The sequence below is a fragment of the Sturnira hondurensis genome, unplaced genomic scaffold, assembly GCF_014824575.4.
Source record: "Sturnira hondurensis isolate 20B ecotype Veracruz unplaced genomic scaffold, ASM1482457v3 Scaffold0025484, whole genome shotgun sequence".
NCBI lineage: Eukaryota > Metazoa > Chordata > Mammalia > Chiroptera > Phyllostomidae > Sturnira > Sturnira hondurensis.
The window spans coordinates 867174-893528 of NW_028098115.1; the positions used below are offsets into that span (position 1 = coordinate 867174).

Here is a 26355-nt window from a genome sequence, read left to right on the forward strand (position 1 = left end):
TTCAGTAGAAGGGGTGGACACAGCACAGAAAAGGAGGTATTTCTGAGAGAGCTGCCCCAGCCAGCAGGAATTTGGGGATGGTTGTTTCCCTGGGGACTCACATTTCCTTGACAAAAGTGGCTTCTGGATTAGGAAAAATGTTGCCCTCATTCCTGCCCAAAGCACTGCCTGGGCAATAGAAGTTAATTCGCAAGTAAGTATAATCTCCCTCCACCGACATACTTATATTCTGTTGAAGAAAAGAAAAACCATTGAAATAAACAAACAGGATTATTTTCTTGATAAAAATTAGAATGCTAAAATCAAGTTAGGAGTTACAAGCTGACTGCTAAACCTGCCTGTAAACCTTAACGTAAATGTAATAAACACATGAAACCTGTATGGTTTTGTGAACCAATGTCACCCCAATAAATTCAATCAATCTAATAAACTACATATTTCACGTATCTTCTCACATGACCAAATGTGCTTCCAAAAGAATCACAAGTTCTCCAAGTACCTTATGCTATGTGTAAAACTACAGGTTAAAAAATGCTTAAAAAATGTTCAAGGAAAGAGAGAAAAGTTATGTTTCTAGACTAGATCATTTAAATTTCTACAAAGATGAAAACTGGAAAGAAAGGAAAGTGAGAGCAGGAGATAAGTGAGAAGGGCAGAGTCTGAAGAAGAGTGGGACAGATCATTTAGACAGAACAATAATCTACTTTAAGAACCAGCATGTAGAAAACCTAATTCAATGTTAGTACCTTGATCGTGGCAATATGAAAAGGTGTTGCTATGCCAAACACAGGCATTATTACAGTCTCATATTTCTTATCAATATAGATCTTCATTTCCCGAATATGTGGTTCCTTAGGCATCAAAGATGGGTTTTTATAGGACACGTTAGATTTGCGAGCTCTGGAGTAGAGATAAAATTTTATGAGAAATTTCAATCACGTACATAATCCTGAGACCACCTCACCGCTCAATGCAAACTTACTTCTGAATCTGCTGTTCTCCTTTCTGTTCAGTCAGTCGCCTCTTTGCTTCCTCATTGAGTTGAGCTGCTAGTTCTTTTTGATGTGCTCTTCGCTTCTCTTCTGCAGTCATCTCATTCTGGAGAAGAAAACCCCAAACTGTCAGAACATGTGAACCACATGACAGACATCAGATCAATGCAGTCTAAAACAGCAAACTCACTCGTGTTCTCTCTGTAAGCAATGCTGCCCGAGAACCTCTTCCCAACAGGTCTTCAGCCTCGTCTTTCTCCTCTTCCTCTTCTTCTTCATCCTCATTCTTTGGGGAAAATGTTATAATCAGAAATTTGGGTTTTAATTTTTCAGCAAAAATCTAAATTAAAAATTTTTTAATTTTAATTATTGTTTATCTTCATCACTGTACCCAACCTTCCTATGCCACCTACCTTTAGAAAAATGCCCACATTCTTTACTTTCTTCTTCACAGAAGTGAGAACAGTGGCTGGGCCATCCTAGAGTAATAGGGAGAAGTCAGATATCTATAAGAACTCTTAAATGAAACACTTTCGCCTTTTAAAGTAGTACGTACCTCAGCAATGCTTCGGACCGGTATCTTTATCAAAGATAATAAAGAATAAATACAGTTCTGGACTTCCAGCCAAGATGGAAGCATAGGTAGATAGATATACTGTGCCTCCTTGCACAACCAAAATAAGGACAACAACAATTTAAAAACAAAAAACAACCAGTACTGATAGAAAATTGAACTGTATAGAAGTCTGACAACCAAGGAGTTAGACACATTCATCCAGACTGGTAGGAGGGGTGGAGTTGGGCTCTGGGACAAAGAGGGCTAAGGGCAAAGTGGCAGCTAGCGTGGGCCTGGGAGTGCAGGGCAGCAGCTGGGGGACCCAACAAGGCAGCAGATTGTGAAGGGGTGCAGTGCACATGGTGGCTGGCAGGCTGGGTGGTCCTACATTCACTTGCAGATAAACCAGGAGAAACTGGGGAGTGAGGCAGACTGCAGTAGCCAGGGTTCCAGTGCAGGGAAATAAAGCCTCAAACCACTGAGTGAAAACAGTGGTTGAAGTGCCTGGAGAAACTCCCAGCCTCACAGGAGAGTTCATTGGAGAGACCCACAGGGTCCCAGAACATGCATGAACCCACCCACACGGGAATCAGCACCAGAAGAGCCCAATTTGCTTGTAGGAAGCAGGGAAAGTGACTGAAATCTGGCAGAGAGCGGAGCAGACACCACTGTTCCCACTTGGACCCTTGTCCCAAATATAGTGTCACAACCCAGGAACTGGGTTGCCCCGCCCTGGAGAATACCTAAGGCTCTGCCCCTCACTACATAGGCGCATCAAGACAAAAAAAAAAAAAAGGCCCAAACTAAAGAACAGATCAAAGCTCTAGAAAAAATACAACTAAGCAACAAAGAGATAGCCAACCTATCAGATGCACAATTCAAAACACTGGGAATCAGGGTGCTCACAGAACTGGTGGAATTTGGTTGCAAATTAGATGAAAAAATGAAGGCTACGCTAAGTGAAATGAAGGAAAATGTACAGGGAACCAAGAGTGATGGGAAGGACACTGGAACTCAAATCAATGGAATGGACCAGATGAAAGAAAAAAATATCGAATCAGAAAAGAATGAAGAAACTTAATTCAAAAAAATGAGAGGCTTAGGAACCTCCAGGACATCTTTAAACATTCCAACATTGGAATTATGGGGGGGGGGGGGGCAGAAGGGAAAGGGGAAGAGGAACAAGTGGAAAACTTATTTGAACAAATAATAAAGGAGAACTTCCCCAACCTGGAAAAGGAAATAGACTTCCAGGAAGTCCAAGAAGCTCAGAGAGTCCGAAAGAACTTGGATCCAAGGAGGAACACAACAAGGCACATCATAATCACATCACCCAAAATTAAAATGAAGAATTCTAGAAGCAGCAAGAGATAAGGGGACAGTCATCTACAAAGGAGTTCCCTTCAGACAGTCAGCTGATTTCTCAAGAGAGACCTTACAGGCAAGAAGGGGCTAGAAAGAAGTATTCCAAGTCATGAAAGGCAAGGACCTACATCCAAGATTGCTCTATCCAGCAAAGCTTTCACTTAGAATGGAAGGGCAGATAAAATACTTCCCAGATAAGGTCAAGTTAAAGGATTTCATCATCACCAAGCCCTTATTATATGAAATGTTAAAGGGGTTTATCTAAAAAAAAGAAGATAAAAAACATGTACAGTAAAATGACAGCAAACTCACAATTATTAACAACTACACCTAAAACAACAACAACAACAAACCCTAAGCAAACAACTGGAACAGGAAAAGAACCACAGAAATGGAGATCACATGGAGGGCTATCAACAGGGGAGTGGGAGGAGGAGAGAGGGGAAAAAGGTACAGAAAATAAATAGCATAGATGGTAGGTAGAAAATAGATAGGGGGGAGGGCAAGAATACTATGGGAAATGTAGAAGCTAAAGAACTTATATGTACAACACATGGACACAAACTAAAGAGAGGGAATGTGGGTGGGAGGGGGTGTGCAAGGTGGAGGGGAGTGAAGGGGGGAAAATAGGACAACTGTAATATCATGATCAATAAAATGTATTTGTTAAAAAATAGTAAATACAGTTCTGAGGTCCCAACCTTTCAGTAGGAACTATAATTTGTGAGGCAACATCAGAATAATGACTAAGAATACAGGCCTGATTTGAAACCTGGCACAATGACTATCTAGCCATGTAACATTTGACAAATTAATTAAACTTCTCTCTGCTTCAGTTTCCTTTTCTGTATGCGAGGGTAAGAATATCTACTTTAACTTCCTGCTAAGATGGAGGCGTAGGTGGAAGCACTGTGCCTCCTTGCACAATGAAGTTTAAAGACAACAAAGTTTTAGTAACAAAAACGCAACCAAAATACAGAAAATTGAACTGTACGGAAATCTGACAACAACAAACCATTCGGCCAGATTGGTAAGAGGGGCGGAGTCAGTGGCTCTCGTAGCCGGGTCGGGTTGTAAAGGAAAAAGTGGCCAGCTGACCCAGGCACATAGGTGGAAGTTGGCAGATCCCAGGTGTGGAGTGGCAACAGGCAGACCCAGTGAGGGCGCAAGGCGGCTGGTGACCACAGCCACACATTCACACTCAGATAAACCAGGTGAAGGAGCGAGCACTGAGACAGACCATGTATGCTAGGACCCCAGCAACGGGAATTAAAGCCTAAAAGCACCAACTGGAAAAACTTTCAGGGTCAAGGTGCCAGAAGAAGCTCCCAGGCTCACAGAGTTTGTTGGAGAGACCCACGGGGTCCTGGAGGGTGCACAGGCCCACACACCCAGGAGCCGGCACCAAGGGGCCTGGTTTGCTTGTGGGAAGCAGCAGAGGGGATCAGAAATCCCATTGAGAGCGAACAAACACCACTGCTCCTCTCTGACCCCACCCCCACATATAGCGTCACAACCCAGCAACTGGGTTGCCCCACCCTGGTGAACACCTGAGGCTCTGCCCCTCATACATAACAGGTGCAAGCAGACCAAAACACTATGGCTCAAGAACAGCTCATGGGAGGGAGGTGGGGAGCACTGGGGGAGGGGGGGGGCGGGGCGGGCGGGGGGAGGGCTGGGAATACAAGAAAGAAAACTGTACTTGAACAAGAGCTAAATAAAAAAAATAAAATATCCATTGTTCATAAAATTCAAAAAAAAAAAAGGAACAGCTCAAAGCCCCACAGCCAATACTTCTAAGCGACCAAGAGATAGCCAACCTTCCAGATGCACAGTTCAAAGCAGTGGTGATCAGGATGCTCACAGAACTGGATGATTTTAGTCACAAATTAGAGGAACAAATGAAGGCTATGCTAAGTGAAATCAAGGTAAATGCACAGGAAACCAATAGTGATGGAGAGGAAACTGGGACTCAAATCAAGGAAGTGGACCAGAAGGAAGAAAAAAATGACCAAACAGAAAAGAATGGAGAAATAAGAATTCAAAAACAATGAGGAGAGGCTTAGGAACCTCCAGGACATCTTTAAACGTTCCAACATCTGAATTATAGGGATACCAGAAGGGGAAGAGGAACAGCATGAATGAAAAACTTATTTGAACAAATAATAAAGGAGAATTTCCCCAATCTGGCAAAGGAAATAGACTTCCAGGAAATCCAGGAAGCTCAGAGAGTCCCAAAGAAGTTGGACCCAAGAAGGAACACACCAAGGCACATCATAATTACATGAGCCAAGATTAAAATGAAGGAGAGAATCCTGGAAGCAACAAGAGATAAGGGGACTGTCACCTACAAAGGAGGACCCATCAGAATGTCAGTGGATTTCTCAAAAGAGACCTTACAGGCAAGAAGGGGCTGGAAAGAAGTATTCCAAGTCATGAAATCCAAAGACCTACATCCAAGATTGCTCTATCCAGCAAAGCATTCATTTAGAATGGAAGGGCAGATAAAGTGCTTCTCAGATAAGGTCAAATTCAAGGAGTTCATCATCACCAAGCCCTTATTATATGAAATGTTAAAGGGACTTACCTAAGAAAAAGAAGATGAAAAATATGAACAGTGAAAGGATAGCAAACTCACAGTTATTAACAACCACAACTAAACCAAAAGCAAACTAAGAGGACAGCTAGATCAGGAGCAGAACCACAGAAATGGAGATCACATGAAGGGTTAGCAACAGGGGAGTGGGAAGAGTAGGTGAGGGGAGAAGGTACAGAGAATAAGTAGCATAGACAGTAGGCAGAAAATAGACTGGGGGAGGCCAAGAATGGTATGGGAAATATAGAATCTAAAGAACTTGTGACACATGGACATAAACTAAGGAGGAGGGGTGAATGGTGAGGGAGGTGGTGTGCAGGGAGAGGGGGCATGGGACAACTGTAATAGCATAATCAATAAAATATATTGAAAAGAAAAAAGAGAGTATCTACTTAATAGGATTACAGCTGTCAGGATAACCCTATTAATGCATCAATAAATTAATGAATCAAAGTGCTTAGCTTATAAGAACAATGAAAAAAAGTTTTTTAATTTTTTAATTTAATTATTGTTCAAGTACTGCTTTCTGTTTTTTACTCCCATCCCAGCCCACGCCGCAGTGCTCCCCACCTCCCTCCCATTTCTACCCCCCTTAGTTGTTGTCCATGTGTTCTTTAAGAACAATGAAATTTTTGGTATCATCATCCCACCACCATCATCAAGAATCACTTCCAGCTAAGCAAAAAAACCGAAACATAACAAAACAAAAACAAACAGTCGCAGAAGACCACGAATAATCAGAACAGGAAAATACTTCAAGGCAGAAAGCGGTTTGGTCATTGTCTAAGCCTAGAGGACTTGGAAGGGAATACAGGGAATGACTGCTAATGGGTACAGAGTTTCTTTCTGAGGTGAAAATGTTCCTAAATTAGATTGCGGTGATGACTGAACAATTGTGAATATAATAAAAATCACTAGACTGGACACACACACAAAAGATTTTATTTATTTTTGGATACAGAAGGGAAGGAGAAAGAGAGGGAGAGAAATATCAATGTGTGGTTGCTTCTAATGCACTCCCCATTGGTGACTGGCTCACAACCCAGGCATGTGCCCCAACTGGGAATTGAACCAGTGACCCTTTGGTTCACAGGCTGGCACTCAATCCACTCAGCCAAACCAGCCAGGGCTAGACTGTACACTTTAAGTGGGTGAATTATAAGGTATATAAATTGAAACTCAGTAAAACTATTACTTAAAAAAGAAATCAGTTCCATTATTAGAATTAGCTGATACCATCACGGTTCAAGCCACAATGTGTAAATTTGGTTTAAATCATTCCCTGTACTTGAAGTACAATCTCTACTCCTAGCTGTATTCGGTCAGGCTTTCACATGCATTTGTTCCTTTGGCTAGGTCATCTCCCCTCAAAGACCTTTAAGAAGTACAAAATGTCCCTCAAAAGTCAATTCATGAGCACTCAAAAGTTTAAGAAGCATACATACCTCATCCACAAGCACTGTGTCACCAATGAATAGGGCATACGTTTTCTCTTCTGGTTTCTTCCCTTCCTTGTTAGTCAGGTCTGAGAATCCCAAATTGATGCTGAAAACCATCCCTAAAATAGCAAAACAGGAATCAGACCATGACTGTGAAAGGACAGAAAAATGTAGATTTTATGTAGAAAAGAGGGAGAGACAAAGCTAAAGGAAATTATTCAAAACAGTATTTTTCTGCCGTGTCTTGTGTGGCTAAGTGGACTGAGTGCAGACCTGTGAACCAGAGGGTCGCTGGTTTGATTCCCAGTCGGGGCACATGCCTGGGTTGCAGGCTGAGTCCCCACTAGGGTGTGCATGGGAGGCAATGACACACTGATGTTTCTCTCCCTCTCTCTCTCCTTCCCTGTCTAAAAATAAAATAAATAAAATAAAGAAAAAATTAAAACAAAACAGTATTTTCCTATTGCATGAATGTAACTTACCTTTCTTCAGTTTGTACTGATTCTTACTATTAATTACTAAAGAGCCTTCACGGAATTCAATTCCCATTCCAAACCTAAAAAAGAAGAGACACTTCAGCAATCGGCTATATCTTGTACACAGGTCACGTGCAATATATGCTATTTCTTTCTTTCCTTTTTTTTTTAGTTTAAAGTGGAAGAGTTTACTAGTAAAGCAGTAGGACAAGGAGGAGCAACAACACAGACAGAGCAATCTTTTTTTTTTCCCCAGTAAGAGTTTATTTGAGCCAAACTGACAAGAAATGCCAGGGAGCAAGATCTTAAATGCTCCCAAAATACATCCTATTTTAATTTTAAAGAGAAGGCAGGCAAACATGTTGAGTGATTTGCTGTTGCTCATCAGTCAGTTAAGGAAGATTAGAGAAGTCTTTGCACTTTAAGTTGAAAATAATATCCTAATTAAGTACTCCACTTAACATTTATTATATCGTGTTATTTATTTTAGCTTATACACTCACATTTAAATTTTAATCTCCACCTTGAAATCAAGTTAGGGAGTTTTCCTTTCCGCTTAGCAGAGACTATTAAGGGGCACATTATTAACACAGTAATAACTGGGTAAAGAGAGAGGTTATTGTAGTGGAATGCTGATAACCAGACTCCTTAAGTCACCTGGGCCAAGACCTAGTATCAAATCAATACATTTCCTCTTGTCCATTAGAGAATCCCGAAAGTAACTGTATACCCCACGCTAATTTCCATCTAAGGAGGTTGCCTAGAGCTTTTGTTTCCCAAAATGTCTTTGGTTCTATTAAGATGTTACCAGTTATTTCTAAGTGTTTAATGGTCAAATACACTTGCAAAACACTGGATGAAATAAAAATTTAAACAAGTACAGCATAGTGATTAGACAATCACATACTTTACAAAGTGTTCCCTCTATTTCCAGTATCCAACTGACACTATACACTTACGATATTACTAACTATATTTCCTACTTCCCATGCTGTACTTTGTGTCCCCATGATTATTTTTAACTACCAATCTGCACTTCTCAATTCCTCACTGCCCTCCCCTCTGGCAACCATCAGTCTATCCTCTGTATCTATGAGTCTGTGTCTGTTTTCATGTTTGTTAGAGACGATGTATAAGTAAAATCACATGGTATTTGTTTTCCTCTAACTCACTCATTTCATTTAGCATAATACTCTCTAGGTCCATCCATGCTATGGCCAATGGTAAGATTTTTTCTTTTATACAGACAAGTAATATTCCATTTTATGTAGGTACCATAGTTTTTTAATTGACTTGTACAGTGATGGGCACTTGGGCTGTTTTCATAGCTTGGCTATTCAATGAACATAGGGGTGAGTATATTCAAAGCAGTGTTTTGGGTTTCTTCAGATATATGCCCAGAAGAGCAATCACAGGGTTATAAGGCTCATAGCATTTAATTTTCAAATGTGAGGTGAGATGCTCCGAGAGAGGAAATATAGCATGTAATGCTTTCTAACATTTGTAACTGAAGCCTAGAATACCTACTGGCATCTACTATATCAGTCTAGAGAAATCTCCACCCCATTCCTCGTTGCAGAACTTAAATCTGTCTCACATTTTCAGGTAACATTGTGTGCCTGGCACACAGTTAAGTGTACTAGTCCGTAACAGTCCATAAATGTTGGTTGAATCAATCTAAGAATATTCTGCCTGACCACAGCCAGTCATGAAATATGACTCAGAGCAACAACGTATATCCATGGCATCTTACCCTAGGTTTTTGGTAATTTTGTTCAGCAGTTCGGGCTTCTGCTTTTTAACAACATCCATGACAGCATTATATACATCACATATCTTCACACCTAATGACAATCCAGAAAGAGAACATGAGTATCTTCCAGAAAATTAAAAAACAAAACTATATATATATATATATTTTTAAAGATTTTATTTATTTATCTTTAGAAGGAAAGGGAAGGAAAGAGGGAGAGAATATCAATGTATGGTTGCCTCTTGTGAGTCCCCTGCTGGGACCTTGTCTGCAACCCAGGCGTGTGCCCTGACTGGGACTCGAACCTCAATCCTCTGGTTCACAGGCCTGCGCTCAATCCACTGAGCTACACCAGCCAGGGCCCAAAGTATATTTTTAAATGAACATTTCCACTCCCCTTATTATATTTCCTAAAGCAGTGTTTCTCAAGGTGTAAAGTAAGGAATACAGTTCCTTTCAGAAATGTGAAGGCTTAGAAATTAGTATTTTTAAAAACAATCCACCCTGTCATTCTCAACTATGCTATTTGAGAATCACTGACCTGAAAGACTGGAATACCAGGTGGTCTCAGTGAAAGTTTTTATGTGAGAATGGTGAAAGCGTACAGGGAATAAGAAGCATAAATTGTACGTACGAAATAGACAGGGGAAGGTTAAGAATAGTGTAGGAAATGGAGAAGCCAAAGAAGTTATATGTACAACCCATGGACATGAACTAAGGTGGGGGAGATGCTGGTGAGAGGCGGGTTGCAGGGGAATAAAGGGGAGGAAAAAGGTGGGACAATGTAATAGCATAATCGACAAAATATACTTTTTTTAAAAAAAGAAAGTTTTTAAAGTATGGGTAAATGGCAACACATTCAAGTTATTATACATTTTAAAAACAGGACTACAGAAGTACTCTGGCATTGATTTTTCAGAATTTAGGTATAAATAGATATTTCAAGCCAGAGTAGTCTAGATATGGTAGCCTCAGAGGGATCATTACCCTCATTAAACAAGCCATGACCAGCAGGATTTCTCAAAACTGACTTGAGATATCATGAAGAAATGATGTCTGGAAGCTTTGGGCAACACGAATGGGCTTACCAAGTGGGTTCATGGTGGTAAATAGAAAGTTCCATTTAGCCAGTTAGCAAGACGTGGTTTCTTGTTGAGCAGGGTTGCTATTAGTTCTGCTCTTACACTAAGATTATTTCTATCCATTCAATGTAGAATTAACATTATACATTTTGTTGGTAGAGACACTACTAGTTCTCAGAACACTCTAAGATTCTTCCAAATTCAAAACTACATTAAAAGGATCATACACTGAAATCAAGTGGGATTTATTCCAGGAATGTGAGGATGAGTCAACGCACATAAGTCAATCAATGATACACCACATTAAAATATAAAGGATAAAAATCATATATCATCTCAATAGATGCAGGAAAAGTACTTGGCAAAATTGAACACCTAACCCTGGCTGGGTGGCTTAGTTTGTTGGAGCATCATCCAGTGCATCAAAGGGCTGTGGGTTTGAGCCCCAGTCAGAGCACATAGCTAGGCTGTGAGTAGTGGAGGCACATAGGGGAGGCAACAGATTGATGTTTCTCTTTCACATTCATGTTTCTCTCACTCTCTCCTCCCCCCAATCAATAAACATATCCTCAGGTGAGGATTAAAAAAAATCAACACCCACTTACAACAAACTCTCAAGAAAGTGGGTACAGAAGAAATGCACCTCAATACGATGAAGGTCATATATGACAAGCCCACACCTAACACCATACTTAATGGTGAAAAGCTGAAAGCTTTTCCTGTAAGATCACGAAGATGAGGATATCCTCTCTCCCACATTCATTCAACATAGTATTAAAAGTCTCACCCAAAGCAATTAGGCAAAAAAAGAAATAAAAATTATCCAAACTGGAAAGAAAAAAGGCAAAACTATCACTATTTGAAGATGACATATTATATATAGAAAATCCAAAAACCTGTTAGAATAAATAAAGTCAGTAAAGTTGTGGGGCATAAAATTAATATACAGAAATCTATGGAGTTTATAAATACTAATAAAAAACTATCAGAATTAAGAAAATAGTCCCATTTTACAACTGCATCAAAAAGAATAAAATACCCAGGAAGAAATTTAACCAAGGATGTGAAAGACCTATGTACTGAAAACTGTAAGACACTGATGAACAAAGTGAAGACACAAAGAAATGGAAAAATATTCCATGCTCGTAGATTGGAAGAATGTCTATACAACCAAAGAAATCTACAAATTCAACATAATCCCTATCAAAGTTCCAATAATCGTACAGAGAATTAGAAGAAAAAAATTCCAAAATTTGTATGTCACTATAGAAGACCCAAAACAGCTAAAGCAATCCTGAGAAAAAAGAACAAACCCAAAGGCGTGACACTCCTTGATTTCAAACTGTATTACAAAGCTACAGTAATCAAACAGCAAGGCATTTTCATTAAAAACAAACACAAAAATCAATGTAACAGAAAGCCAAGAAATTGGACTTCCGCCAAGATGGAGGCACAGGTGGACTGTGCCTTCTCCCACAACCAAGTTTGAATACAACTAAGGTTTGGAGAACAAAGACACACCCAAAATTGAAAATTGGGCGTGGACAGAAAATTGAATTAATGGAAGTCCGACTACATCTAACCATTCAACGGGGATGGTAAGAGAGGCGGAGCCAGCAGCGAGCAGGGTCGGGCAGGACAGATCCCCTGACCTAGGCGCGCAAGTGGCCCAGACCCAGTCAGGGTGCGGGGCAGAGTGACCACGGTCGCACATTCGTGCACAGTGAGATGGACCACACAGGCCTCAGGGGGCGAGGGCTGACGGGGGTGGCACACTTGCATGCAGTGGGACGAAACTCATGGGCCCAGTGAAGGTGGCAGCTGCGGCACCTGTAGCTGCGGCGGTGGGAGGTGGCAGGCGGCAGACGGGATGCCATTGTTCCTCTTTGACCCCGCCCCCACATACAACGTCACAACCCAGCAACTGAGTTGCCCTGCTCTGGTGAAAACCTAGGGCTCCGATCCTGCTACTTAACAGGCACGAAAAGCCCAAAAGATGGCGCAAGAGGAACTCAAAGTCCCAGAGCCAATAACTCTAAGCGACCAACAGATTGCCAGCCTCTCAGAAGCACAGTTCAAGACACTGTTTATCAGGATGCTCACAGAATTGGTAGATTACAGTCACAAATTAGAGGAACACATGAAGGCTAAACTAATTGAAATGAAGGGAGATGTCCAGGAATCCAATAGCGATGGAAAGGAAACTGGGACTCAAATCAATGGAATGGACCAGAAGGAAGAACGAAACATCCCACCAGAAAGGAATGAAAAAATGAGAATTCAAAACAACGAGGAGAGGCTTAGGAACCTCCAGGACAGCTTTAAATGTTCCAACATCTGAATTATAGGGGTACCAGAAGGGGGAAAGAAACAGCCACGAGTGGAAAACTTATTTGAACAAATAATAAAGGAGAACTTCCCCAGTCTGGCAAAGGAAATAGACTTCCAGGAAATCCAGGAAGCTCAGAGAGTCCCAAAGAAGTTGGACCCAAGAAGGAACACACCAAGGCACATCATAATTACATTAGCCAAGACTAAAATGAAGGAGAGAATCCTAGAAGCAGCAAGAGATAAGGGGACAGTCACCTACAAAGGAGTACCCATCAGACTGTCAGCGGATTTCTCAAAAGAGACCTTACAGGCAAGAAGGGGCTGGAAAGAAGTATTCCAAGTCATGAAATCCAAAGACCTACAGCCAAGATTGCTTTATCCAGCAAAACTTTCATTTAGAATGGAAGGACAGATAAAGTGCTTCTCAGATAAGGTCAAGTTCAAGGAGTTCATCATCACCAAGCCCTTATTATATGAAATGCTAAAGGGACTTATATAAGAAAAAGAAGATGAAAAATATGAACAGTGAAAGGACAGCAAACACACAGTTATTAACAACCACACCTAAAACAAAAGCAAACCAAGAGGACAGCTAGATCAGGAGTGGAACCATAGAAATGAAGAACACATGGAGGGTTAGCAACAGGGGAGTGGGAGGAGGAGAAGGGGGGAGAAGGCACAGAAAATAGCATAGATGGTAGGTAGAAAATAGATATGGGGAGGGCGAGAATAGTGGGGGAAATATAGAATCTAAAGAACTTGAGACACGTGGTCATAAACTAAGGGGGGGAGAATGGTGGGGGAGGGAGTATGCGGGTGGAGGGGAACGAAGGGGGAGAATAGAACAACTGTAATGGTATAATCAATAAAATATATTTAAAAAAAAGAAAGCCAAGAAATCTACACACACACGATCAATTATTTTATGATAATGGAATCAAAAATATAAAATGGAGAAAGAACCTCTCTTTACTAGATGGTGATGGGAAAACTGAGCTGTAACATTCAGAAAAGTCAACCTGGACCAGTATCTTACACCACACACAAAAAAATTAATTCAAAATGGACTACAGACTTGAATGCAAAACCTGAACCAAAGAACCCTAGTGTACCAGGATGAGACTCTCACCAACTGAGTACCCCACCCCAGCCAGGACTGGCAGTGAGCATCTTGGCATCAGACTTGGCAGTGACTATTTAGATTTGACACTAAGAGCAGAAATCAGTAAGTGGGACTTTGTCACAATAAAAAGTTTCTGAATATCTAAGGAAACCATTAACAAAATGAAAAGGTGACCAACTGAACAGGAGAAAATATTTGCAAATCACATATCTAATAAGAGTTAATATCCCAAATATACAAAGAACTCATAAAACTCAATAGTAATAAAATAATCCTATTAAAAAATGAGCAGAAAATCTGAACATTTTCCCAACGAAAATATACAAAGGGCCAACAGGTGCATGAAATGATGCTCAACATCCCTAAACATCAGGGAAATGCAAACCAAAACCATAATATCATCTCATACCTGTTAGAATAGCTATTAACAAAAAGACAAGAAATAACGAGTATTGGCAAGGATGTGGGGAAAAGGAAGCCCTTGAGTGCTGTTGGTGGGATTTTAAGTTGGTGCAGCCACCATGGAAAACAATATGGAAGGTCCACAAAGAATTAAACATAGAGCTGCCATATGAGTCAGCAAGTCCACTTCTGGGTATTTACTCAAACAAACAAACAAACCATGAAAACGCTAAGGGGATAAAATATATGCACTCCCAGGTTCACTGCAGCATTATTTACAAAGTCAAGATGTGGGAACAGCCTAAGTATCCACCAGCAGATGAGTGGATAAAGTAAATGTGGTCAGTTGACCTTTGAACAAAACCAGTTTGAACTGCATGGGTCCACTTACATGTGAATTTTTCAATAAATACTACTACAAATGTACTTTCATTATGATTTTCTTCATAACATTTTTTCACTAGCTTTAATTTATTGGAAAAATACAGTACATAACATACAAAATATGTGTTTATGTTACTGATAAGGCTTCTGGTAAACAGCAGGCTATTAGTTAAATTTTGGGGAGCCCAAAGTTGTATGTGGATTTTTGACTTTGAAAGAAGTCAGTGCCCCTAAACCCCGAGTTCTTCAAGGATCAATTGTTTATGTGTACACACACACACACACACACACAGAGGAATAGTATTAAGGGGTAAAAGAAAAATGAAATCTTGCCATCTGCAACAACATGGATAGACCTTAGGGCATTATACTAAGTGAGACAGAGAGTAAATCAAACACCATATAATCCCTGTTATATGTGGAATCTATATATTTTTTAAGATTTTATTTATTTATTTATTTCAGAGAGAGAAGAAGGGAGGGGGATAAAGAGAGGGAGGGAAACATCAATTGTTTGCCTCTTGCACACCCTCAACTAGGGCCCTGGCCTGCAACCCAGGCATGTACCCTAACTGGGAATTGAACTAGCAACCTTTCAGTTCTCAGACCAGAGGTCAATCCACTGAGCCATCCCTAGTAAATCAATCAACCAGCCAAGCTCACAGAGAAAACAGATTGGAGGTTGACACAGGCAGGGGTGGGAAGTGGGTGAAAAGGGTGAAGAGAGTCAAAAGGTACAAACTTCCAGTTATAAAGTAAGTCAATCATAGAGATGTAATGTACAGTGTGGCAACCACAGTTAATAATACTGTATTGCATATTTGAAAGTTGCTGAGAGTAAATCTTAAAGGTTCCCACTTATCACAAAAAAAAACTGTGTAAGGTGACAAATGTTAACTAAACTTGCTGTGGTGAGCACTTGCAATATATATGAATACTGAATCATTATGTTGTACACCTGAAACTAATATAATTTTGTATGTTAATTATGCCTCAATTAAAAAACTTTCTAAAGTTCTAAAGAGTAATAAGGCCACAATATTTTATGAAGATCTGGACACAGAAGTGTAACCAGTTAAAGGGTTTTTTTAAACATCAGTGTAAAAACATATCCACTCATGCCTAAAAGAAAAGTAGATTCAAGAACTAAATGCTAGGATAATCAGACGTTAGTAAAATCTAATTCTATTTTTAGTATGAGAGCCTCAGGGATATAAGCTCACATAAACACTAATAACATTTTCCAAACCTTTTATAAGGTACCTCACCATGTCTTAATTCCTTTAGCAGCTCCTCCTGAAGCTGGAGCAAAAAGTTGTAATTTTCTTGAACTTCCTGAGAAGGGTCAACCATCAAAGTGCGAACAAGGTTGGAGCAGTAAGATTTGAAGCGAATACCCATGGCACAGGTTATGGCCCCAAAATGCATGTGATTCTTGTCACTAGAGACCAAGGGAAGAAAACATTTCATTCATTACCCAAACTAGGGAAGTCCCGAGTATCACTGACATAGAACATTTGTACTCTGACTTCCCCTGCTATATCCCAAAGCTGAACCAGAAGGACACATTTTTTTAAAAAATAAATCAATTTATAAAGGCTCTGGAGTAAAATTAGACACCCAAATTTTCAGCATAAAAATTCAGAGAAAAGTTGAGTTGTGTCCTAAATGTGCCAAGGAAACACTACATTTTACTGATACTCTAACAGTGAGGTAGTGAGGAGTCACTTATCCACCAGTGCACTAGGAACTGCAGTATTCACTCTGAATTAGTCCCTTCAGACTAACCAAGAAAACAAGCATTTTTTACAGTATTTTTACAAATTAAAAGGGGAATTAAATTATAAAATCTTAGTAGGTTTTATAATTACAATCTTTATAAATATAAAGATTTTTATTTTTCAGACGGTGGTGTGTTTTGCAATTTTTTGCCAGGCCTTTTTAATCACCTGGAAAAATGCTTACAATCAAACGCTCAAGAAATGAGTAACTATGTGAAATAAAATAGAAATATGCATGGAGTATGACAAGAAGACAATGCACGAGGCAGACTAATAGTTATTTTGTCTCCTCCAACTTTTCTGAATTCCAGAATGAGTGAAAGGAAAAATAGGATAAAGGCTGAAATACTCTGGCTGTTGTTTTATTTTGAGGTTCTCATACTTACCTCACCACACTGAATTTGAGATTATAGTTGCCACCACTCTGAATGATAGGAGGATAACACATTTCCACAGTAGAGGGGTCTGCCCCAGCTAGGTATTTTTTCTCTTCAATGGCCTTTTCCACAGACTCAGCTAGTTTACTGTGTCGAACTTTCTGTAAGCATACCCAGAAATGAAACAACACTTACTAAAGGGTGGCAAAAAGGGGTGCTTCGATTTATCCTGGTATCACTTAAGATGCTATAAAAGTCTGAAGAAATGATTTATGTACCAGAGAATATATGGTATACATCTAAAGCAAATTTAGAGAATAGTATGTGGAATTCACAGCTATTCAAGGAATTTTCAAGTAAAATGCCAGGTAACCTCAAGAGACTGTAGTGCAGGCTTATAGTTATTTTAAAAGAGAAGTTGTGGCACAATGACACACCACCAACTTAATCGTCAAAGGCTTAATTAATTTCAAAGGAGGCTGAACACATATCAAAACACTGCATGGTAGGGACTGATTTCTGCTTCATTTAAATGGTAAAGACTTTCCCCTCTCCATTTACCTCATCTGCATCAACTATTTCCATGACTCTTTCCTTGAAGAATTTGTTGAAGACCTCAGAGGTGATGCTGGCTGCTTTCTTCATTAGGTTGAGCTCCCCGTCTTCCTTCACAGCAATGGTATAGGCCACCACTGCACTGATATCTATCTGCAGTCAAAGTGATAAGAGCTTCTAACATGCAGATACAGACTTGCAAAAGAAATGCATCTCTCCCAATGTGAATGTTGTTAAGTCATATTAGGTTACTTAGCAAATAATCAGTAGTCTGCAGAACTAAATATTTTCTTGGATTGAATAAAGATCCGAAACAGCTCTTTACCAGGTCATTGTGAATATTTTAAGAGGCGCTAAACTAATGTACCATTTTTAATGTAAATATTCCTCTCCAGAGGTTTTTGTAAAGGCCGAAGAAAGGCACGAGATCAAGGAAAAAACAAAATTTTGGGGGGACAAATGACTTTTCCAAGTAGCCGAACCATCTCCTGAATGCCTCACTCCTGACAGAGAAGTACAACTGGCTTACTGCTCAGCTAAAAGGAGTGAAAACTGGAAATGTGAATGAATGTAGTTTTCCTATATTCTCTGCACTATCTGTTAATGGAAGCCCATCACGCTTTCACCTTCTCAACTCTCAATCTGCCTTGTTACCAGGAGTGTTCTTACTTTGTCAAAGCCCTCTTTGTTGAGGCAGTCATTCCAGTTCTTCATGAATTCTCCAGGGAATTTGTCTTTGCTGAACACTCCGATCTTCTTGCCATTCTTGCTTTCTTTAATGGCTTCAATCATTTTGTCAAAGCTGCTCTTATTGCTTTCATTCTACCAATGTCAGAGGGAAGAAGAGGGGTTTGTCAATTGGTTTTAGAATTAGACATCTACGTTCTGCCAGTAACAAACAGGCAGAAACACATATTCTAACCCTAGAAAGAATCAATTCTACCCTTTCACCCTACCTACTTACTTCTTTGGGGGAGATTCTAACATACAAAATATCTTTGGATATTTTAGTATGCTTAAGGGAGTGCTACAAGCTGACAACATTCCCCCCCCCCCCCCCCGAGCAGCTAAGAAACTCAAACACATAGATAAACAATATTACGAGAAAAAGAAACCTTTGTCAGGTGAGCAGTATGACAAAAAAACAAAACAAAAAAACACATCACATTTAGTAAAAACCCGAACTGAGGCATGTCTAAATTTCCTTACAGATATTTAAAGTTATTTGTTCCAATTAAGGTACTCAAATGGAAACAAACATTAAGCAGACAGTGTCCTTGAGAATGGACAGATTAAGTTAGCATACACCAGAATTCCACAATCTATTTGTTTTGCCAGAAAATTGATAGGGTTATTGAACTCTTTTCTTCCTAACAATGAAGATGCGACAAAACTTTGTAATTATAGCCACCATTGGCTAAAATCTTCCCCGCATATTCTTTTAAATTCCTAGAAGGCATTTCTGTTTATCACTTTGAAATATTTCTTCACATTTACGACATTCTTTATTAGTTCTAACCTTTTCTCGAATCAGCAGTGTGATGGCAGGGGCTCCGTTAGCATTCTCATTGCCCTTGGTGTTGGCAATCTGTTTTAAGAACTCCACTTTTTTCTTGCTGGCCATAAAAATGATTTTGTCGTCGCAGAAGACCATGATAGTATCCGTTAGTTCATAACCAAAGAGCCATGTCTATGGGGAAAGACAATGACAACAGTATTCCCAGAAAAAAAATGTAATGTACTTATATAGAAATATTTGTAAGATTACGTTGAATTAACTTCAAAATAATTTGGGGTGGGGAAGCCTGAATGTGGACAAATGAGTTTTACCCAGCTAACAATTTACTGAAATTAAATGATGGGTAAATGCGAGTTAAATATTATTGTTTTATCACCTTTTGTATGTTTGAAGTGTTTCATAACATAGACCATCAAATCATTTGGACAATTTGTGTTTACAGAAACTGTCAAGCTGTCCAGAACAGAAGCGCACCCTAGAAAACTGTGCATTCTACCTCTGCCAAAGACTGTAGTTGTGCACCAGTTATTCATTTTTTCTCTCTCAAAAGGACGGGGTTTTTAGCTGGGTATACTGCTCAGCATGAAGACTTATTCCCATCCTTTCTTGCAACTACATATGGCTGACAGATAAAATTTTGGCCAGTAAGTTATAAGCGGAAGTATTCTGTGGCTCTTCAAACAAGTCTCCCTAAAAAGGGAAGAGCTCTCATTTTCTTCCCTTTCTCCATTCTTCTCGCTGAGAATGCAAATGTAACGACTACAGCTCTAGCAATTTTTGTACTGTGAGTACAACGGCTAAACTCTATGAATGTTAGAGGAGAGACATGGAAAATAAAATTAGATCCCTGAAGGCTATCAAAGAGAAAAGGAAAAAATTTGTGTAACCCACTGTTTAGATTCTTTTGATATACACAGTTAATACCATCCCAGTTTATGTACTTCTTTTCCTTTTGTTCTAAATCAGTACTGTCTACTGAACTTTTTGTGCCAATAAAAAAAATATTCTGTATCTACTCTAATATGGTAGCCAAAACAGAGTACTTGAGACTTGGGACTCTGGAATTAACTTTTGAATGTGGTTAGTGGCTACTCTACTGAACAGTGCAGTTGAGGATTCAAAGGCTGTCAGGGCTAAGAGTTGTTGTGACCCCTCACCTGTAAGGCAGTTGACTTGGCATAAACAATTTCTTCATCAACGCCCACAGATACAACAATGGCATCAACATTAGCATACTCATCTTCTCCTTTCTGAAAAATAAAGTTAGGTAATTTGGTCATTTTCTTTTTTACACTAGCAAAATAGGAAGAAACTTTAATTTTCCTCAAAGAAATTCCAAGTTTAAGGTACATATTTACTTGATAACCTCACAACCATTGATTACTTACGCTATGCAGCTATTGCCACACCCTGAAACATTTTCCCCTTCCCAAAACAAACCCATGGCAATCATTATCCATCTCCCCTAGCCCTAGGCAACAACTAATCTAATTTGTCTCGATGGTTCTGTCTATTCTGGACATTTCATATAAATGGAACAAAAACCATGCTGCCTCTGTGTCTGGCTTCTTTTACTTAACATGCTCTCAAGGTTCATTCATGTTGTAGCAAGTTTCAGTGCTCCCTATTTATTGCCAAAAAATTTTATTATATGTATATACCACATTATATCCATTCATTAACAGCTGCACATTTGGGTTATTTCCATTTTTTTGGCAATTATAAATAATGCTTCCGTGAACACTCATATGTTTCTGTGTGGACTTATTTCTCACGAGTACATGCCTAAGTGAGAAAGTGCTGGGTTTCACGGCAACTCTGTTTAACTTTTAGTAAGTTTTTATTTATTTAGGGAGGGAGAGAAACATCTGTTGCCTTTCACATGCCCCCAGCCAAGGACCTGGCCTGAAATTCAGGCACGCGCCCTGACTGGGAATCAAACTGGCAACTTTCTGTTTGTAGGATGATGCCCAACCAACAGAGCCACACTGGTTAGGGCTCTACGTTTAACTTTTTAAGGAATCACCAGATTGTTTTCAAAAGTGACTGCAAAATGCAACCATTTTGCATTCCCAACAGTAACGTTTGAGATTTCCAACTTCTCCATATGCTTAACATTGTTGCCTTTTTTATTATAGCCATCCAATTGGGTGAAGTATTATAGTATCTCATTGTAGTTTTGAGTTGAATTTCCCAGATGGATAATGATGTCTGGCACCTTTTCACGTGCTTACTGACCACTGTATATTTTTTTGGAGAGGTGCCTATTCAGATCTTTTGCCCATTCTGTAACTAGGTTATTGCTTTACTATTAAATTGCAATTGTTCTTTTTATATTCTAGATATGCCTCTTATCAGACATAGTTATTTCACTTTCTTAATGATGTTCTTTTTTTAAAAGATTTTATTTATTTATCTTTAGAGGGGAAGGAAGGAGAGAGGGAGAGAAATAACAATGTACAGTTGCCTCTCATGCACCTCCTGCTGGGAACTAGCCTGCAACCCAGGCATGTGCCATGACTAGGAATCAAATGGCAATTGTGTGGTTCGCAGGCCCGCGCTCAATCCACTGAGCTAGAGCAGCCAGGGCTTAATGATATTCTTTGAAGTAAGTTTTAATTTTGAAGAAATCCAAATTATTTTCTTATGCTTTTGCTGTCACATCTAAGACTTTATCCAAACCAAGGAGATAAAGACTTACATACATTATACTTTATAAGTTTTATAGTTTTAGCTCTTATATTAAGATCTATGGTTTGTCTTGTTAATTTTCTGTATGATGTGAGCAAGGGGCTTAATTTCACTCTGTTGAATGTGGATAAGTAGTGTTTTTCAGCACCATAAGTTGAATAAGAGTATTCTTTCCCCACTGAATTGTCTTGGCACCATAGTCAAAAACCAAATGATGTAAATGTAAGGGTTTATTTCTGGATTCTCAGTTCTGTTCTAGAGATCTGCATGTCTACCCTTAGAGTAGTACCATATTGTTTTAGTGACTGCAGCTTTGTATACCTTTTGAAATTGGAGTTTAAATGTGAGTCCTCTAACCATTAAGCACTTTTGAACAGCAATATAAGACCAAGAGACTAGTAATCATTTGTTGGTTATAAGGTCAAACCTCTGACTTCTATGAAGTCAAGAAAAACATTTCCAAAACCACTCCTCGGAGACTTCCGCCAAGATGGAGGCATAGGTGGAAACACTGTGCCTTCTCCCACAACCAAGTTTGACTACAACAAAAGTTTTGGACAACTAGGACACACCCAAAGACCAGAAAACGGAATTATACAGAAGTCCAACAGCTACGAACCGTTCAATGGGGACGGTAAGAGGGGCGGAGCCAGCAGCGGAGCTGGGTCGGGCAGGACAGATCCCCTGACCTAGGCGCTAGGCTCACGGGCAGCCCGAAGCCAGTAGGGGGGCGGGGCAGACTGACCAAGGTCGCACATTCCCGCGCAGTGAGACGGACCACGCAGGCCCCAGGGGATGAACCCAGTGGTGGAGGGCTGACGGCAGTGGCACACTCACGTGCAGTGGAATGAAATGCGTGGGCCCTGGTGACGGTGGCAGCTGCGGCACCGGTAGGGGCCACAGGGGGAGGTGGCAGGCGGGTTGCCATTGGTCCTCTTTGACCCCGCCCCCACATACAACGTCACAACCCAGCAACTGAGTTGCCCTGCTCTGGTGAAAACCTAGGGCTCCGATCCTGCTACCTAACAGGCACGAAAAGCCCAAAAGATGGCGCAAGAGGAACTCAAAGTCCCAGAGGCAATAACTCTTAAGCGACCAACAGACTGCCAGCCTCTTAGAAGCACAGTTCAAGACACTGTTTATCAGGATGCTCACAGAACTGGTTGATTATAGTCACAAATTAGAAGAACATATGAAGGCTAAACTAATTGAAATGAAGGGAGATGTCCAGGAATCCAATAGCGATGGAAAGGAAAATGGGACTCAAATCAATGGAATGGACCAGAAGGAAGAACGAAACATCCGACCAGAAAGGAATGAAGAAATGAGAATTCAAAAAAATGAGGAGAGGCTTAGGAACCTCCAGGACATCTTTAAACGTTCCAACATCCGGATTATAGGGGTACCAGAAGGGGGAAAGAAACAGCCACGAGTGGAAAACTTATTTGAACAAATAATAAAGGAGAACTTCCCCAGTCTGGCAAAGGAAATAGACTTCCAGGAAATCCAGGAAGCTCAGAGAGTCCCAAAGAAGTTGGACCCAAGAAGGAACACACCAAGGCACATCATAATTACATTAGCCAAGACTAAAATGAAGGAGAGAATCCTAGAAGCAGCAAGAGATAAGGGGACAGTCACCTACAAAGGAGTACCCATCAGACTGTCAGCGGATTTCTCAAAAGAGACCTTACAGGCAAGAAGGGGCTGGAAAGAAGTATTCCAAGTCATGAAATCCAAAGACCTACAGCCAAGATTGCTTTATCCAGCAAAACTTTCATTTAGAATGGAAGGACAGATAAAGTGCTTCTCAGATAAGGTCAAGTTCAAGGAGTTCATCATCACCAAGCCCTTATTATATGAAATGCTAAAGGGACTTATATAAGAAAAAGAAGATGAAAAATATGAACAGTGAAAGGACAGCAAACTCACAGTTATCAACAACCACACATAACACAAAAGCAAACCAAGAGGACAGCTAGATCAGGAGTGGAACCACAGAAATGAAGAACACATGGAGGGTTAGAAACAGGGGGGTGGGAGGAGGAGAAGGGGGAAGGCGGCACAGAAAATAGCATAGATGGTAGGTAGAAAATAGATAGGGGGGAGGGCGAGAATAGTGGGGGAAATATAGAATCTAAAGAAATTGAGACATGTGGTTATAAACTAAGGAGGGGAGAATAGTGGGGGAGGGAGTGTGCGGGTGGAGGGGAATGAATGGGGGGAATAGAACAACTGTAATGGTATAATCAATAAAATATATTTAAAAAAAAAGAAAAAAAAACGAAAAACAAAACCACTCCTCTCCACAGCAAAAAATTTTTATATTTGTTTATTTATTTTTTAGAGGTGGGGGAGGGAGAAAAAGAGGGAAACATCAATATGCGGTTGCCTCTCAAGCGCCACCTACTGGGGACCTGGCCTGCAACCCAGGCAAGTGCCCTAACTGGGATTTGAACTGGCAACACTTTGGTTCTCAGGCGGGCGGGCACTCAATCCACCCAGCCACACCAGCCAGGGCGGCTCTCCACATTCTAAGGGTTCTAGCTGCCAAAGAATCCAAATAATAGCAACCGAGGATTCTGTTGAGTTTCTCTACAACATTAACATATAACCCAAAGTTACTACACAGAAACTGTACGTATCTCACCATTATCAGTGAGAAAATGTCTTTCTTCATGTAGGTAAAATTTTATCATCTGTTTAACTATTAGTAGTAGTTCAGTACTATTTAGTTATTAACTAGTAGTTAACACTAGTAGTTTCTTATCAGGAATCAAGGCAGTGGCACCAAACTAGTTTTTCACTAAAACATGCTTATGGAAAGAAAGAAAAAAAAAGCCAATCTCACTAAAGAACATCCTTGATGCAGTAAAAATGATTAATATCATGAAATTTCAACTCTTGAGTATATGCGTTTTTTAACAAATGTTCTGTGTAAAATGTGGGAAGTACAAAGCACTGCTCTACGCACACTGAAGTATGACGGTTGTCTCAAGGAAGAGGACCTGTACAATTATTTGACTAAAAAGCTGAATTAGCCATTTAACAGACCTGGGTATCTGGCATACATTTTCTTGAAAATAACTGAAATGAGTCTGTTACTTCAAGAAAATAAGTGACAAATATGTCTGTCAATGATAAAATTTGAGTTTTCAGGCAAATATTAAAAAATTATACCCACCACTGTGAACTGACAGCTTCCCTACCTGACTTTTCTGATGAGACCAATAGTGATATTAACATGTATGATTCTTGTACACTGTAAATGAGATATGTAACATTCAGAAGATCTGTACAACCAAGGAAACCACTACTTTCCAAATAAACACTACCTGATGTCACAAAGTCATCTTCCATGGGTAAAGGATCCAAGGTGCAATACAGACCCAAAACTTAAGTATGAAAAAGGCATTGCTGTGGTTTCAGACTCCACACTACAACTATCTTTTTAAGAGATTACCACTTCTTGAGTTTTAGTGGAGTAATAAAGAATACTGATAATCATTTAAAAGACTATTAAATATCCCACCCTTTCCAGTTGCATGTATACGAAGGCGTACTTCCTCTACACACTTGATATAACCTATGGGAAGAAAGGTTCTTCAGGGTTCTGAATAATCTAAGAATACGAATGTAAAGGGTCTAGATATCCAAGAGCTTGAGAACCACTGTGCTATATAATTCCCGTGACATATTTTTATCCACATTAACTTTGGCATCAAACATTCTCTTCTCCCCGAAGTTTTGCTATGTACACTTCAATTCTTTTTTTTTTAAAGATTTTATTTATTTATCTTTAGAGGGGAAGGGAAGGAGAGGAGAGAAATATTCAATGTATGGTTGCCTCTCTTGAGTCCCCTGCTGGGAACTGGCCTGCAACTCAGGCATGTGCCCTGACTGGGAATTGAACTCACGACCCTTTGGTTCGCAGGCTGGCACTCAATCCACTGAGCCACACCAGCCAGGGCTGTACACTCCAATTCTTTAACATGAATTTTATGCCAATAATATTAATGTTACCTTGATAATGTCTCAAAATTAGCAACAGGCACTTCCTAATAGTTAATGCTTATGTGTCGTAGACATAAAAAACACCACTGACTCTAACCAAAAGGTCTCTTTTACTATTTTTTGACACTTGTAATCTTGGTCAAGTCAAAATTTTTCAACAAAGTCAAAACACACAGTAATACATTTTTGAAAAGTATACAGAGTACAATCATGTAACTTAATTATTAATAATATGGGAAAATCATCCAAAGGGATCTTAAAACAATTTGAACGGTTCGTTGTTGTCGGACTTCCATATAATACAATTTTCTGTTCTTTGGCCGTGTCTTTTTTCTCCAAACCTTTGTTGTAGTCAAACTTGGTTGTGGGAGAAGGCACAGTGTTTCCACCTATGCCTCCATCTTGGCGGAAGTCCCTAAAAAATAGCTATTTTAAATGTAATATGTGCATTTTAATGAAATGCACATATGTGCATTCTTGAAACCCAGCTGCTCCAACCAGTTCATAGAGTATTTTTGGTTGATTCTTTACAAAAACTGATGGACTCTAACCCTAAAAGAAAGAAATATAATAACACCAGAATTTAGAGTATCTAAAGATAATGAATTTGGATAAATTTTTTCTTAAAATGTTAAGTCAGTGAAAAAGATTACAATTAAACCAAATATTTTGACAACAAAATCAGAAACAGTATTTTGTTTTGTTTTTTAATTTTTTATTTATTGAGTTTAGAAAGAGAGAAGAAATTGGAAAAGACAAACACTGATTTGTTGTTCTACTCATTTACACACTGGTAATATTTTGTATTTTCAAACCTTATGCAGTGTATAAATGCCTTATATAGACTACATTTAAAAAGTCTTCTTCAACTCTGGGAGATTGTAAATAATCTGTATGTGAAACTTACCTATTACTACCATAT

General features: G+C 39.6%; 1 protein-coding gene across 1 annotated transcript in view; it reads right to left on the reverse strand.

The window, feature by feature from the left end:
* Window positions 1-26355, reverse strand: part of SUPT16H (SPT16 homolog, facilitates chromatin remodeling subunit) — a 51789-nt gene that overhangs the window by 13904 nt on the left and 11530 nt on the right. Inside the window, exons 2-15 of the mRNA XM_037039856.1 lie at window positions 19889-19981; window positions 18732-18902; window positions 17882-18034; window positions 17219-17365; window positions 16667-16818; window positions 15768-15940; window positions 9178-9268; window positions 7431-7504; window positions 6955-7067; window positions 1406-1471; window positions 1183-1278; window positions 983-1098; window positions 747-900; window positions 102-229 (exon numbers count right to left, since the gene is read on the reverse strand). Of these exons, the coding sequence (XP_036895751.1) occupies window positions 102-229; window positions 747-900; window positions 983-1098; window positions 1183-1278; window positions 1406-1471; window positions 6955-7067; window positions 7431-7504; window positions 9178-9268; window positions 15768-15940; window positions 16667-16818; window positions 17219-17365; window positions 17882-18034; window positions 18732-18902; window positions 19889-19981 (1727 nt within the window). The remainder of the gene's footprint in view (window positions 1-101; window positions 230-746; window positions 901-982; window positions 1099-1182; window positions 1279-1405; window positions 1472-6954; window positions 7068-7430; window positions 7505-9177; window positions 9269-15767; window positions 15941-16666; window positions 16819-17218; window positions 17366-17881; window positions 18035-18731; window positions 18903-19888; window positions 19982-26355) is intronic.